A 17,581-nucleotide genomic window follows, 5' to 3' on the forward strand; every position below is an offset into this window, starting at 1 on the left:
TTAGGGCTGAAGTGAAGTAATCATATCAGTTGGATACTGTTTGCTGGAAATATATACGATGCTTTCACAGTAAATCCAATCAATTAAACGTGCTCAAGGTTTGGGAAGTTATAAAGGCAATTAGGTATGCCTTTGAGAATTTTTAAGCAGAGGTTTACTGATAATTGGGCTTTAGGTAGGAAATTGTATAATTGGATTCTCAGCGCTTGGATACATTCAAAGCTGCACAGCTTATCTGTTTGACTACTTACATTTTTCAAGATACTATTAATATGTAGTGTTATGGAATTTTTTGGAAATGTGTATAAGCTCAGCCAAAGATGTATCAACATGCCTGGCCATTATGAATTTTAAAAGTTCCTGTCCCCCCCTTCTACTACTAATTTCCTCTTACAGCTAACACAACCATATTCAGCCATAAGTGGCTTATAGCAAGTACAGCTCATCTCCTCTTGGCCGTAACAGGCTCACTTTTCCTCAAATTCCAGCTCGTATACCTTTGACTAACCCTCATATCACCACCCCCAACCCAAAAACCTGCCATAATACCATTCACAGCTCTCGTTATGTACGCACATTACCACTTTAGCGAGTTTCCCGGCCTTGGGACGGAATATCCGGGGATCGGAGGAGTAACTCCATGGGCTTTTGACGGCCAGATGCCTTCAGTCAATGCCGTAAATCATAAATCATCTCTCCCCGTTTTCCTATGGGGGCGGCACTTGGACACGTGCGTCAGCACATTACCTTTTGGGCGGTTTTCCCCGACCTAACAACACCCCTCTAGGAAATTTCCACATTTTCTTTCCCTCATCTTAGACCCAAGCCAATTGTCAGTGGGGCAGGTTCAAGACAAAGTTTTCCTTTGCCGCCTTATGAGGTCTTATTCAAGGTTCTCGGAAGGTAGGGGATGTGGGGCTTAAGTGACTGCCCTGGCAAGTGGTTTTGCCCCGGGGTTTTTCCCCCCCTTTTGGAAAGCATATGCGGGTTGTTTGTTGTCTCCTCTCTGTTTTGCACGCATTTCCACGCGCTTTTCCTCGCTCTGTTGGGCAGACTTTTCAGCTCCGGCATTACTTTTTCATAATGTGCACTCAAAACGCCTACCCAGAATCTCCATTTGTTTGCCTTTGAGTGATTTTCTTTGTTTTTTAAAGACACGTTTTCTTTTTCACCAAGTTTTATGACCGTAAAGTCGTGCAGCATAAACTTATTAAATTTCCATTCTTTTATTGCTGGCCACATAAAATTCGGGGTTTCACAACGGTTGTAAAAAAGGGGTAAAAATAATGTGGCTCAAGTGACCACAATCTGAAGTTTAATTAATAATCGGGAAAAGATAAAAACACAGTGATAGAGAGAGAGAGAAAAAAACAAATGCTATAAAATTTAAACTCTTCTTAATTTTTCCCTCTGTGCAGCAGTAAAATGAAAAAAGTGAAGTGAACCCATGTGAAAAACTAAAAGCATTCAAAAAAGGGAAAACCAAAACAAACAAAACTCAAAACCAAAAATACTTCAAAACCAAAAATACGAAACCAAAATCAAAACAACGTCAGTCAATCAAATCCATCAATCATGCTGAAGATACACATGCTGGAGCAGGTCGTCAACACGGAAAATGTCTGCGAGAATGCCCAGGAGCTATCACCAAAGCGCAAATTGCCGGGTCAGGGGCAAGTGGGTGGTGGGGGTGGAGGAGGCGGGGGCAGCTCCTCCTCCAACGGGGGCACGCCCACCGTCTCGGCGACCTCCTCGCCCCACCACCAGCCCACCCCCCCTCAGCGCCACATTCACACGGGCGGCGGCAAGAGCGTCAGCCAGGGATCATCTCCAGCTGGGTAGGTAAACAAATTAACAGGAGGGGATCTTTTTAATTACTACAAAAAAGAAGCCAGAACACAAGTCACTTCAATAAGGTTTTAGTTTAAAAGTAGAAAAAAGCAGAGGTCAAAAAACAAATACTTTCATTTATGAATGTTTAAGATATTTTTCATTTAAGACCACTCCTTATCTTCGATAAATGTTTTTGGCATAGGTTTAAGACAGTTTCTTTTTCCTTCATGCTTATATTCTTAAGCTTACGAAATAAAAACTTATTGTCTCTTTGGTGATAAACATTTCATTTAAATTTTTGGAAACTTTAACTAAACTCATATTTTTTTTAAAATAATTAAATTCAGAATTCACTAGCCTAACAGATAATTCGGTAAATACATAAAGCTAGCTTAAAGTACTCTTAAACTAACTTTAGTTAGTTAAGGAAGTACCTACTTACATTTTTGTAATTTGACAAAAGTGTAGATTACTATTCCAATACATTTAAAAAATCTCTCGATATCTTATAAAGCTGTCTTACTAATAAATACTTGCCTCAAAATTAAAATGAATATAATAAGTAAAGTATATGTTAATTCAAACCATTCAATTTGACAGAGCTGAAAGCCCCCGGCAGCTCTTTAAATGGGGTTGTTCGTTTCCCGGATTTTTTGGCTAATTGAGGGTGTTGGATTAGACCCAGTATCTTTGTATCTCTTATGCAATCTGTCGAATGATAGATGCGTTTTTGATGAGCCCTCCCTTTGGCTGCATTTCCCCCGAAGCGAGAGCACTCTCTTTTTTATGCAATTTTCCTGTTGTCACATTCCTTTGGTCGCTGCGGTTGACTGACGTTGTCATAATGGGAGCATCGTCCGGCGGTTTTCCAGTTTTCCCCTCCCAATGCCAACTTTTGTTGGCCAGTTAACAAATTTCACCGCAAATTCAGTTATTTTCTTTTATGTTTGCCTTGATGAGTTGAGGGTTTTTGCGTTGTGGTGTGGCTAAATGGAAAATGGTTAATGCATTTGCAAGGCGTGAATTGGGTGCCAAGTGTAGGGAGAATTAAGGCTATTGGGGAGAAATACTATAGGGGAAAATACATAAATCCTAGGCAAAAATTGTAATTTTAAAAGTGATTTTTATATTTTATTTTATATTTATTTATTTATTTATATATATATTTATTTTATATTTAAAATGTGTGTACTCTTTTTCACTTGGTCTTCATTTTGCGTTGCTATAAAAATCTATACTTAATATGTTATGAAACAAGTTGTCATACGGTATTTTTAATGCTGACTCTTAAGAAACTTAATTCCTTTTGAGCAGCGACAGTTTCAGATTGACAAGTTCATTATCAGAATCACAAGACACTTTCCTTCTTATCTGAAACTTAACATTTCAATGGCATTCGTTTGTCCATCAAAACCACATTTCAGTTCGATAAGTTTGAACAAATAATAGCTGTTGGAGTGGTTTGATTGACAATATGCCATTGAAAAGTTTGTTGTGCAAGTTCTGGTTCTACCACTTTCTATCTTCCACTCACTCTTTATTTCTATATATTTTTTCTAATTTTTTTTTGTACTTGTTTGTCACCCACTGCACTTCATTTCACGCTATCAATGCATTTGTGTTTCTTTTTCCTCCAGCTCCATTGTCGGTCAGCTTTTCCACGAGGTATTCAGCTTAGATATAACCCAGTTTTTCCCTTCCTTGCTTTCCTTTATCTGAAATTTTCTTGGCCATTCCTTTGTGGCTTGTTATTTTCGCATTAGAGTCTGGTAATTGATACCTTGCGGATGGTTATGGCTTTACGGCTGTGAGAGCGACACATCAAGGCAATGGAGGGAGGGGTTTCATGTTGTGGGGAAAATCTTGGCAAACAATGGACTTGAGGTCTCTTTTGGGTAGGGGCGTGGCCGTGGGCACAGTTTTGTTAATAATTATTATCCACAAGCTGCATTGTCACATTGTCGTTGAATGGAGAAAGATGAACAAAAAAAAACTAAAAGCCGAAACAGAAACAATTTTCATTTTCATTTCTCTTGTCTGCTGAACTTGACAATCAAAGGGGATTTTCATTTCTTTTGTTTTCCGCTCCCTCCGCCCACGCAAGACAATTTTCTTTCCATGCTCCTCTTTTTGCTCGGGGATTTTCTCTGTTAAAAACATAATATTCAAAACATAAACACTTCCGTTGGCGCCCTTCATTACCCCAACAATCCTTCTTGCTTTTCCCCTCTGGCGGACTTTACTTTTTCCTTAATACAGAGAAAATATAAAGAGAAAGATTATATTAGAAATATTTTAGGGGTATTGAAAAAAAATTCAAAATTAAAGTTCCATTTAATTCTTTATTTGAAAAATGATTTTAAATTGTTCAAGATCAATATGGTCTTTTCAAATGTCATTAAATTTATAATTTGACGAGTTGTTTATGTACAAACTCAGTAAACGTATTTCTTATTAGTTAAAGTCAAACATTTGATTTATTTTTAATTTATCTTAAATGATTCATCCATTTGATTGGTTTTTTTTGTGCAGTGCCTGTGACTTTAGGCTATTTTTGACTTAATTACTTGGGGGCTTATGGGCTTGCCATGGTCTCTTCGTTGTCCCTTGCTGCATTATTTATGCCTAACATTAGTCGGTCTTTTTCGTAAAACCCCTTCCCCTTTGGCTCTCCGACAATTTTTGATTTATCTCGGAGTTGTCTGAGACTCGTGTCTTCTGCCGCTGCTCCCATTATGCCACCATTTACATTTCCATTTCCATCCTCATCTGCAACTTCGTGTTCATCTCCATTTCGTTGGGGAGCTACAGCTAGTTGACCCCGAAACGCTTATTCTTCTGCCTCCGAAAAAGGGGGCCAACGCAGTTAGCCCAGTTAAAAATCAACTTGGCCGCCTGTCTGTCAGTCAAATGCGAAGCCAAATAGGAGTTCTGTGTTTCGGATTCTATTCCATTCGGTATCGGGTTCTCTTCGCCCATTTGAAAAGGCATTTCCAGGCTAATTTATATGCAAAGATTGCGCCAAATAACTGGACAAAAGCAACAAACATAACAACAACGATTATGCGGCCAGCTGACCAGGCCAAACCATTTATCACTTTCCAATTTTTTCAACATTTATTCGGTTTTATATTTCTGTGGGTATTTTTTTCATGTCTTCGTTTGGTGTTGTTTGTCTTTAATTTGGAAAGATAATTTGGCATGTCAGCAGCTTTAATATTGTGGCACGAGATGTTATCTGTCTCTGTCTAGCTTTATCGCCCTGTGTTTTAGATACATTTGTGGGTGGTTTTTAGCCAAGAATATACGGTACAGTGAGGTCTGAGAATATTAGGTTGGGTGGGCATCAGAAAAAATTAGTAAAAGGAAAGGAAATTGAAAATAAACAACTTATTAATTTAAATCAATAAAGGTTAATGAATAAAGAGGGTTAATAAAATAATTTTGTATTATAAAGGGATGGTCTTCAGAATATTTAAAAAAACGTAAGATATATTTTACTTTTAGAAGTGGTACATATTAAAAGATAAACTTAAATTTGATAGTATATATAAATTTAATAGTATTTAATATGTATATGGATATATATTATATTTTTATCCAATAAATGTAATTTTAAAGAAAGTAATGAAAATAGGTCACCGAATTAAAGGCCTTACAGTGACATCCATCACTATAAGATAGGGATGAGCTGCAGAAAAAAGGACAGCAAGCGGAAAGGACTTGCACGTGACTTTTTCGCGACTTCATTTTACTTCACTTGAGGCCTACCCCGATTTAACTTCGGATTCAACTTCGTTATGCAAGAACACGAGGTCTCTACCACATACGTGATTTTCACCCAAAAGCGGACGATTGGACTGAGTGAAAAAAATGGGCAAGTACTCTGAATCTTGATAAAAAACCAAAGAGCAAAGCCCACAAGACCCCTGAGGAAACGTCTAACGGAAAAAAAGAAACTTGTCATTGGGCCAAGTGGCAATCGGCAATGCCAAGTTCACGCTAGCCGATTCAATTGCGATTTCATACAATTTGAGCTGCGAACTTCGAACAGGAAACTAGTTTGGTCGGCAGAGATCAATTGAAGCTTAAGATTGTTCAGGCCCATAATCGCTCTAAATTTTTTAATTTATTACCACGCTCTGACAGCTGACACATGAGTGGGAGGAGAGTTCAAAAGATGCTGACAACAATTAAATTAATGTCAAGGCAGCGAACGCCCCAAGGAAAATCAATAAAAAAAGAAACCAGAATAAGGCGAAAAGAAAGAACAACCTGAGGGAGAAATGCACAGGGAAAAATGTTTCAAATGATATAGGACTTCTGTTAATGCGCCCAAAATATAATGATAAGTTATTCATTTTGAAAAAAAATTGCTTTGATATTCAAATTTTTTTTTTTTCGTATTGGAGGAAGATTACTTTAATATTCAAAGTTTTTTAAAGTAATGCTATAAGATATTTGTTTATGCTTCCAATATATCATATTAAGCCCACCATTTTGGAAGAGACTTTGATATATGTATATTTTAATATTTACATACAATTTTGCAATCCATTTTCAATGTTTATTTTAAAGTGCAGAAAAATGAAATAGGGAACGAAGCATAGGCCTCTGGTGATTTTCCGCGCCAGTGAATCTGGCTGACTGACTTCGTCTGGGTGTTTGCTTTGATGCCTCGACTAATTGGGCAAAACTTCTGGGCAACGTTCCATTTCGGTTCTGCCTAAAAAGGTGAGAAGTCCCTCCTCTTTCACACCCACTAGCTCCGTCTCTCTCTTTCTTGGCAGTTTCACGCTAATTTATGCCCACAAACCCTAGGCAAACTGATGTAACTTTTGTTTTCTATTTACCATTTTTACTCTCATACAAAAGTCACCTTTGTTTGTTATGCAAAAAGAAAAGAGTACATAAAATCAAACAGAAATCGCTTCTGTCTTTCTGTGAAACTGACTCACTTATGACTTATGCATGAGGTTTTTATGGTTAAGTTCGGTGAGTATTTGGAACAGCCTCTAAAAACGTGTAAACAAAGATTTCTCGAGCATCTGTGCCATTTAGCTACCGTGAAAGATCATTTTGGTAAATTATCCAAATGGAAAATGGGCTGCGAAGTGCTGCATATGAATAGGAATCTGGTTTAACTATGAATAGCAATGAATATTCTAGTTGAAAGGAGCGAATTCTATTTAGATATATTATGATCATTATTATTCTCTTGACAATTAATCAAGCTAATTACTTTAAATATAAATAAATAAGCAGAAAACAAGCAAAAAAACAGTTGACTTTAAAACATATTTAAAACATTTCCGCCTTTCTCTCCTATAAGACATATTGAGGTCATCTTTTACGTAATAAATCCTAAGAAATTCGTATGGAGTCTAAAAAATCTGCACTCAAATCCCATTTCTAACACAAGAAATATTCATTGCCATTAAAAACGTAATCATGTGAATAAATCAAATGGTGTCTCGTAAAAGAGCAAACATAAAAAATGTGCGAGTAATCAGCCGAATATGCTGCTCATCCAATTTCTCCTAATGAAGCGAAAGAGCTGAGAGCAAAAAATGAAAGAAAAACTCCTCTGCCCGAGGCAATTTACTGCACTTGCTGAATTTTGTATCTTGTGGATACGCGGCTGCATCTGACGGATGCAAGTCAACGTCATCGGGTTGGCTCCTTCTTCACTGCTAACCCAATTACCAGGCAGCATAAACAAATTTCCTCTTGCTGCGCTATCTCTTTTCCGATTTTATGGAGCTTTTGCCATGCTCCTCGCAGACAAATTGCCAAGAAAAACACTTTGAACAACAAGTGTTGGGGCAATACCACTGGAAGGGGTCGAAGGGGTTGGGTTTCGGGGGGCAGGGGCCTGAAACAACATAGAAGAAGCTGAAATCTTTATGAAATATTAATTGGAAATTGTAAACGGAGACAAAGGCGGCAAAGGGGGAGAAATGACAAAGTTATAAAAGTTAAAATCACTTGCACAAACTTTTACATTTTGCTGTGTCTTGTGGGCTGTGCTAAGCATTGTTGTTGATGGATGCAAATATCAAATTGATGCGACAGACAATTTTCATAAATGGGTGAAGCGACTCTGCAACAAAAAAAGAAAATAAACGACATCGAAAACTTTGACGAGTTCCCAAAAACTCAAGTGGGAGTTGTCATTGAACCGCGTATTGTTGTTATTTTCGTTGTTGCGTAGACTGAATAATGGAAAAGTTCTCGGGGATTGAAAAGTTTTTTATGATTCCAGAAGGCTGGGGTATATAGATTTTTTGGAAGAGCATAGTAATATATGTCATAGAATACTTGAAATATATGCAAATTTTTTGGTTAAAAAGATATATCAATCTACATTCATCTATAGACGAATATTTTGTATATTTAAGTTTCGGGTTTAGTCAGCATTTAAATAGAACCCAAGCTGATTTTTCAAAAATAAACTTCTTGAAAAATCAATTGGACTACTACTTTAAAAACAGGGTATATTATAGTCGGCGCAACATGCATATGCTTTCATTTCTCCTTTCGAAATGAGGTTAAGCGCGACAACAGCTGAGCAAAGAACTTAAAAAGATGTAAACCATTTCGGTGGCTTAAATTGATACTCGAAACTGAATAATTGTATTTTCCGGACAAGTTAATTACGTTTGCCAACAAAAAGTGCAGTATATTTTTGCAGATACTTGTAGCAGATAGACAATGCATGTGTATCTCAGTCAGTGGGTCAAAAAAAAACCGCCACCGACGCCACTTGGTGCGTTTTTGGCATGCTTTTGCAGCCAGTTGGCAGCGGACCAAAAATAGTTGGCTGGCATTTGATTGAGCTACCTCAAAGATACAGATACATCCAGATGCTCGAGCTCCGGCTACCGTGGACAAGACACTCGGGGCCAGGCATTTAGGAATGTCCAACCGGTTTGCCTTTAATGCCCCATGTGTGTGGCTAGTAAATGAGCGACAGTTAAATTGATTAGCGAGCATTAGTTCAGGAATTAAATAAGGGGAGTCGAACAAAAGAAAGTCATCGGCGGCCAAGTTCATTGTACAGGTGGGAAAATAAGAGGGGCAGCCGAAGGGGTGGCAGGTGGGCAAGATGAAGGTCACTACAACACATCACACCGCATCGCATCGCATCAATGGAAAATTATGCAATTTATTGGATGCCAGAGAAAGAAGAAGCCTTTCTGTTGTCCATCGCAGTTGATCAATCGCCGATATTAATACGTAATCCAGCGGTTCGATCATAATTTGTTAGAGATATGGGAGGAAATAAAATCATTGTTAATGATTTCAGTGGGATTTATAAAGGCAATCTTAAGAGAAAATGTATTTCAAACTAGGGATGGGAATGCCTAATGGCAGTTATAATTTTTGTGGTGATTATAGTTTGGTTTCGGAAAATTTTAGGGTGTGAATTATATTTCTTTTAAGCAACACCGATTTTAATTTGACTTTTGGGAGGTCTGATTTTCTTATAAAGGTAAAGGGGTATAGCCCTTTTTCTGTTAATTTAAAAACTATTATATATTTTTTGATTATATAAATTAAATTGAAACTCTCAATAGTCCAGGTCACAAATGGTATAAAAATCAGCCGAGCTGGATAATGAAATCAATAAAAATGTCGTAGGTCTTAAATAACTCTTGTCTTCCTTACCTGTTATATACGAAGGATCTCCACCAATCGATGTAGTAAAAATCGTTTTGTAACCTGGCCAATTACCGATTCGTGCCCAACCACAATTTACACCTCTTTTATCGCTTAGAGGAGCAGCCCGCTCGATAAAAAAAAGGCGAAGGTGTTTCTCGATTTCTTGGCGTGCCACATGCAACCGCCCATAAAGTATACAACTTTCGTTTTCGAAACTGAGCCAAGTAAAATGCAAAAAATCAGCTCAAGCTCAAGATTCTTTTTGTGGGCACAATTAAAAGCTCCTGCTCGAAGCGGAGCTAATTTTGGCCAACTCTTGAGTTTGAGAGGCTTTTAATTGGAGAGACTAATTAAAACGCAATTAAAATCGAAAAGTAATTCTGAATTCGATTTGGCCGCAATTAAACGAAATATAAATGGGCTTTCAAATTCACTTTCGATTAAGGCTTGATGGGGTACTGTCGGCAACCCCTGTCGCCCCCAAGCCCCCCTCGCCACCCATGGGCTCAAGTTGTTGGCTAATTACATGTCTGTTGCTGTCTTTTTCAATTTTCGTCTGGGGCAATTTTTGTTTTGCTGCATTCATTTGTCGGCCATAAAAGTCGCCGTCAAACACCAAAAAGTCGCGCGATTCAAAGCTGTTTTACCATAATTTCAATTTTTATTTTTGCTCTACGTAAAACGACCATTTGGCTCCACCTTCTCCTCGTATTCCAATCTAAAGGCATTCCACTTGTGCTACAGTCGGAATTCTTTAAATCGAATTTTTCCGTAGTTCCAATCGAATTGGGTAAAATATTACATGCTTGCAAAATTACACATTATATCTGATTCAGGGAAATTTCGTAATAGGCTACAAAAAATTATGACACATTTTTCCCACTAAGAATGTTCTTTGGAATACTAAAAATAAAAACCTCTCAACTGCAAGCCTTTAACATGCTGTTTAACTTTTCCTGAATAACTATTTGGCATATATTTTTTTATTATAATACAGATATTTTTATAAGACACTGAGATTTTGTAATCTTTTAATTAAGACTGTACTTCATCTTAGTCAAGTCTAGATTTTGCAATGTGGTCAGATGGGCGGAAAGGCGGAGTGGGCGTGTCCTCCGATTGTTGGAAGCAACAAGTAAATCGTATGCGCATTACAGATGACGTCAATCTAAATATATATAAATGCATGAAGATATTGAAAATTCAAATTGAACGAGTGCCGAGGGAGCGTTTCTAGATTATCCAAGAGGAAGTGTGAAGATTCGATGTTGGATTAAAACAAAACAAAAAAAGTGAAAAACTAGGGGGAGACGGAGCCTCATTTGGGAGATCGGCGCATCATTTCGTATGCTATTATTGTATCGCCTGCGGTTGCATTTAAATTTCAAACGAGTCGCAGGAGGCGCCGAAAGCTCATCAGCAATTCAATTGCCCTCCGAATTGGGGGGCGGGACCACGCCCTCTTCGCACATATTTCGTATGCTGCGATTATCGACCTGCGTTTTTTTTTTACCCCAGGGAGTTCGTTCCTTCTTTCACAGCCCTTTTCCGTTTTTAAATCGATCTTTGGACAAATGCCGTAAAACTATCTGTCAGGGCTTCAAAAACTCTCTTGGGGTCTCCGCCTAATTGGGGCCTGTCGTACCCCCATCTGTATTCCGGCACCATTGTGACGATGAGAGAAATGTGTGTGCTTAAAGTTGTGCAATGACAACAATGTGGTCACAGAAACACTGGAGAAACTCCCACCATTTAGCTGCATATTTGGGGATCCATTTTGTAGAAAATTAAAGAGACTGCGGCACATTCGAAATTGTTGTTAGAGAAATATTAAAAGTATGTAATTATTTTGTATACAATATTAAAAGGTACCAAGCTAAGTTATTATTTTCATATAATATTTTTTTTCGATGAGCAGTCCAAATAACAATTGGAAACACATGGGTTCATTTTGTAACAACATTAATTATATTTTATACAAGTAATAATAAGCTAAGTTATAAATATTGAATAAAAAACATATTTTTTGTGTGAGTATCAGGCCTAAAGTAAATATTTTTAAATCAATAAATATTTCAAAATACCAAGTGAAAATCCCATGTTTTCATTTAGTCACAACATTTATAATATTTATATATTATATATTTGTACTTTATATCTTAATGAAAAATATAATTATAAAAATATGTTTTACTTAAAACACAATATAACGAAAAAGTCTTCAAGTTTTAAATTCTCTCAGCGTTCCAAAAATGATAGGCCACACTTAACCTGTAAAACATTTTATTTAAAGGTCACTTAACAAAGTGAGAAGCGCATAGAAAGGCTTTTAAGTGATACATTGCAACTGCCTGTGACATAAACTTCTTTGCCCCAATGTTGCCAAAGTACTAAGCTCCCTGGCATTTTCTTCCCCAAATGTTCCACCCTTCCACACTCAACTCACAAATTTGTTGAGCTTTCTGCCGGTGCCGAAGTTATTACATAGATTTTGTAGCATTTTGTGCCCAAAATGTATGGCGTCCACAGAGATACATGATATAGACTTTTGTCGACGACATATTTATGGCCCTCTGGTCGCCCTTACGCTTCGAATTCCCCCACTAAACTATTTATGGGAAGAACCAAGTTTGGCGGGAATGGGGGGTATAACTCCAAAAGTGCAACTATGAAATATTTTTTGGCAGAGCACATAAAAAAAGAAGGAAAACGGAGATTATTACATGATGGCAAAATATAATTTCCACACTAGGAAAAACTTTGCAGTTGTCTGGCGGCGGCGGCTACGGCGGTTGGGAAAATGCCTCAAGAATTATGAAAAATGTGTTGCAAAAAAAAAATAGAGAGCAAAGTTTTTCGGCCAGGAGGGGGAATCGCATGAAAATGGCGTGTGGCACGAAAATGTGAAAAACAAAAAACGTAAAATGGAAAGCAAAAATGTGAAAAAAAACGAAAAAAAATGAAGCTGCTGCCTCGGGTTAAATTTGGCAGCCGAGACAACACTGCAAATTGTCTGACCAATGTGCCAAGGGGTGAGGTGGAATACGGAGGCTTTTCGAGAGTGCAATAAACGCAGAAGTGTCTGAATGCCGGAACGCTGGGGCGAGCACTTTTGCCAGCCACTGTTTTGTGTGCTCCATTCCGCATTGTTTACTGGACGTTGCCTCACTCCTGTTTTATTTTACATACACTACTCCTTTCTATATATTTCTTTTTAGACTTTCCACATTTTATTTGGAAATTTTATACCCTGTTTGAGTAGAATGAAGTGGTGTACCATTATATATAGAGCTGTACATTTTATGCGATTTCTTGTAAACAAGGTTTATGTATTTCTATTTAATTACAAACAATTGATGATTTATATTTCGTTGATGGCAAGAAAAAGTATATCTACTTTTCCATGTGCAATGGTTTTAATTTATGAAATAATATTTGTATATATTTCTTTATATTTGCTTAACATGTATTTATGGTACTGCTATTGTTGCCCTACAAAAGACCTTTTATTTTCAGTTTCCATTTCATTTTTTTTCTGTGCAAGCATTAAAACTTTGATTGATTCTACTCGCTTTGGGCAAAATAAAATTTAATTTAAAGCAAAAAACGTATTATATTTGCACATTTTTTTGAAAAATATTAGAGGCTATTAAACGACGGGCCAGAACAGAATGAATGGGGCCAAAAGCGGAGCGTAGCGTTATTTATGCGCATTTTTATGCGCATTTTGGCTTTGAATTTGTCAACTGCACACGCATCAAATGCGTGCGTGCAAGGAGATCGGAGACAATTGCAAATTGCATTTTTCAATTGCATTTGCAATGCAATTTGCGAGGCACAAAAAAACAAATGTGAAACCCAATCGGATAAAGAACGGATGAATGGAAACAATGCCGATGCAATTAAAAGCGTTTTTAAAAACAAACTCCCCATGGTGCCTTTTAGCACTGGAGTGCCGGAAAGGAGTGTTTAGCACATTTAGCATAGTGTGGATAGTGTGATTCCAAGGGGAATATAAATAATTAACAAACGACCCAAAGAATACTTTCATAAAAGTTCCCAGGGGGATTGTTATATTTTTTAGTCTCAATACACTTTTAAGTGTAAAATTTAACTTTGATTTAAATAAAAAGGTTTTAGTTATATTTTATAAACTAATCAGTTCTTTTCTAATATTTTATATTCTATAAAACTTAATTTTTTTCATAAAAATAGATATGAGTTTTAAGAGTTTAATTTCGAAAGTTATTGGGTCCATATTATTTTTGGGATACGCTCATTATTTAAGATATAAACACTTTTAGGCACAACATGTTTTATACATAATTTAAATAATTATGTAGAAGCCCACGCGTTTTTGAAGGTTTATTAGGTAATAATTCTTCAGAGTCTTAATTACGAATAATTATTTTTCATTTATTTTCTGTATTTAACGGCTGTTTCACAAATGTCCTGAAACCTCGGTGACTTATGGCTAATTTGCATTTACATTTGCCCCCGTTTGACAACTTGGCAGTCGGCTCCCAGCGGATTTCAGCCCCCTCCAATACCCAAGCCTCGACCCCTATTCCAACTCCCTTCCCTTCCATCTATAAGCTCTTAATGTGACAGACGGCCAATTTTTGTCGGCTTATTTATTTCCAAAGTGGGTCCGACCGGGCCAGCGGCGATTTTCACACTGATTAATGGGCACGTGTTTCACATGGCGTTGAGTGTTGTACAGTGCAGAGCGACCTGATGCAGATTGAAGCTATAGCTTCGGCTTTACCTAGTTAATATCTGGCCATAAATATCGCTGGCAGTGCAAGTGTTTGCCAATTAGCGAGCAAATTGCATACGACCGTGCAAGTCTGACGAAAAATCTCGCTGTCCAGTCCCGAAATGCGATGCATAAATTAGAGGGTGCATACGAAAACAGCCGTCGAATGAAATGAAGCCTAATGAAATGTTTGGGGCTCAATTTGTGGGCATTTTCAATTGGGCTTTTATCGGGTGTTAAGTGGCTGTCTGAGTGGCAGTCATAAAGCAGGGTCTCTCTGCGAAGGGAGGAAATTAACTATAAATTGGTATTACACAATGTTTATTTTGGCATTTTTAAATCTTCTTACGAAAAATGTTAATTTTGGTGAGAAATTCTAAATACGATTATTTTAAAGAAATTATTTTCCATCCCCAAACACGTTTTTAAATTCCTTATAAAGTGTATCAAATGTTATAAGCAAGTGCTATAGTTTTGCATATTTTCATTCATGCGTGTAAATTCTTTACGCCAAAATAAGCGAGACATTTATTTGGCCCCTTCATCAACAATAAACTCAGTGGACCCCACACACACATTGTTTATAAACCCCAGCATACAAATTTAGAGCAAATGTATCTGTTAATTATATAAGCAAACCGCCACACTCATAAACAAACCCATGTACGATAACCTCATGGATAAATAAACAGCAAAAATATTTGCGTAAAATGAAAAATGTCATTTATGGCTGAGTAAATAATACACAAAATATTTTTGGGCATGCAAAAGCAAGGCAGAAAATGTTCTGGCTTTTGTCTCGTTTTTTATTCGTTGTGCGGTTGGTCAAAAAGTTGAATAAATGAATTTAATTATATGCAAACTACAACACAGCAATCAAGAACTTCATAAAACTAATAAAAACAACAGCGATTTGGTGGCCACAACGTTTTAATAATTTAAGCGATAAATCTTAAAGCCCAGAAACTTTGAACATCGATCAGTTAGGAGAAGGTGTCCCACCTTGGTTCTTCGGCTGGGGATTACGCCAGAGCCAGAAATTGAATTATGCCCAGACACACGCAGTCGAGAATTTGACTTGTGGTCCGAGGGGAAATTATGTAGACGAAGTGGACTAGACTAAAATGGAGTGGGGAGGAGAGAGCAATAAAAGAGAAGTGCATAATGGAGTGGAGAAAAAATAGGACAGAAACAAGTGGGGAAAAAAGGTCCTGGAGGTTTTTGTTATGAACCAGTTGCATCAGGGCTTACTTTCTTAATTATTTTCCCTTTTAAGACTAAACAAAGGTTTTAAGCGATTCAGACAGACTTATAACAATGCAATGCTTTTTTTAAGAAGACTTTTTATTTCACATTCATGTCTATCCTTAATAATTTTCATAGCCTGAATTTAACTTGAAATAAATATATATTTTGAACCCATCCATTTTCAGGTTTTAACTAAAACAAGCAAAAATGTGGTGACATTTAATATCCTTTTAAAAATCCCTTATACATTTTGTGTAATTTTAATTAAAAATTGCAGTGCAAATATCGAAATCTTTAAATAAATTTAAACAGGTGGCAAGAATTCTATAAAATGCTAAAACAGCATAAAATGAAACCTTCAGCCCCAAGTCAAAACGTTTATAAAATTCGTATTTTTTATATTTCGCTGCACACATAATTCTCTTTAGTTCCACATGAATTGGATAATTTAATAGGTATAACACACACTCACTCGGGGAAATTAAAACATTTGTAAACACTCGTTATTAGGTTTTACCATCATACAATTTTAATTTCAATTATGTAATTGTTTAATGGGAAGCGGGAAGAGGTCATAAAACCGACACCGAAAACCGATGAAGATTACGGCTGTAAACAAAAATAAAAATGTAATTTGGCTAATTTCAGTTAATATGAAAACTACAACTAAAATGCAGCCAGCCGCAGACGAAAAAGGGAAAAGACCTTAAAAGCGTGTAATTTAATTTAATGCAGTGGCAGTCGAAACAGCAACAATTACTGAAAAAAAAAACAAGCCCAAAAGCAACAACTAAATGTGGCGCGTGAATAAATGTGGAAAATGTTGCAACATTTCGACCATTTTGGCTCAAATGCGATACATGCGATGCAATCGCCGCCAAATCGCTCAACCGAATGGTCGGAATGGTGGGGTGGAGGGTGTACATTTAACTTATATCACCGACAACAAAACAAAAATTTGTTACTGCTAATAAAGTTGTTGGTAACAGCAACAAAGTGGCTCCAAAAATTGTTGTGTTGCCAAAAATCAACTGAGCAGCGCCGAAAAGACAACAATAACGTATTGCCTAACAAAAAACAAACATAAAACAAAACACTGAAGAAACTCCCGGCAAATAAAAGAAAATTAATAGGCGTCTTTGACTGTATCATTGTTTACTTTTATTTTTTTATTTTTTCTTGCTGCTCTGGCGCTCTTGGCCAACAATCGGAAGTGCAAAATTAAAGCCCAGACGAAAAGCGGCTAAGAAGTGGCCGAGAGGCAGACAAACAAAGGAAGTTGGAGCGGTGGAACGGAAGTAATAGGCAAAATGGGAGTGATGAGGAGAGGAAGTGTGTTTAGTCCGACTGAAGTCTGACCCCAAGTTTGAACCCTTAGAAGTTCACTTGGTAATTAGTTTCCCTTGCAAAAGTCCGCTTTCCAAATGTCAACTATTCCCATGAAATAACTCTTAAGGTTTCATGAGTGTAGAGTTAAATTTTAAAAGTACCAACCTCTGTTATCAGCTTCAGTTTTCCAGCAATTAATTCTTACTATCACACTTCAAAAGATCTCTTGCTAAAAAATTCATAATTCTGCATAGGTAATCATGTATGAAAATAATTTCCTTACATTTAAATTTTCCAGCAATTAATTCATATTATTATATGTATGTACTTATCAGAATAAAGTTTCCTTACTCTATTTTTAAGCAACTCAAACTAATTATCTTTATCTTTCTTTTCTTTCAGGTAAGCAAATGATTTCCAATTCCCGTAATCCGTAATAATTTGGCCTTAACTCTTTGTTGGCATGGAGATTCAGCTGTGTGTAATCAGTTTCCAACGAAAACCAATAATTTTCCCATGGAGCAAATAATAACTAGCTGTAACGTCTTGTTTCTCGCCCCAAACCATCCGTTCCCACAAAACTATACCGAGCTCGGAAAGCGTCAGGCGAAACACTCTCGAATCACTGCGACAGCTTCCGTAATTCAATAAATATTTTATTGTATTCAATATTTGGTCGCTGATATGCAATGTTCAGTCGGCGGTGACGTTGTGCTTTAGGGTATATTAGCTATTGCCAGACATTTG

The 17,581-nt window shown here is 36.9% G+C and overlaps 1 protein-coding gene across 2 annotated transcripts in view; it reads left to right on the forward strand.

Moving 5' to 3' along the window:
• LOC119546398 (rap1 GTPase-activating protein 1) overlaps window positions 1-17,581 on the forward strand; it is an 89,489-nt gene that overhangs the window by 11,129 nt on the left and 60,779 nt on the right. The window contains exon 2 of one of the 2 annotated variants that reach the window (XM_037852650.1): window positions 1,419-1,838. The exons of the other annotated variant lie outside the window; for it this stretch is intronic. Within the exon in view, the coding sequence (XP_037708578.1) occupies window positions 1,576-1,838 (263 nt within the window). The 5' untranslated portion in view covers window positions 1,419-1,575. The remainder of the gene's footprint in view (window positions 1-1,418; window positions 1,839-17,581) is intronic. 2 annotated transcript variants of the gene reach the window in all.

Source organism: Drosophila subpulchrella, chromosome 2L (genome assembly GCF_014743375.2).
Source record: "Drosophila subpulchrella strain 33 F10 #4 breed RU33 chromosome 2L, RU_Dsub_v1.1 Primary Assembly, whole genome shotgun sequence".
NCBI classification, from domain to species: domain Eukaryota; kingdom Metazoa; phylum Arthropoda; class Insecta; order Diptera; family Drosophilidae; genus Drosophila; species Drosophila subpulchrella.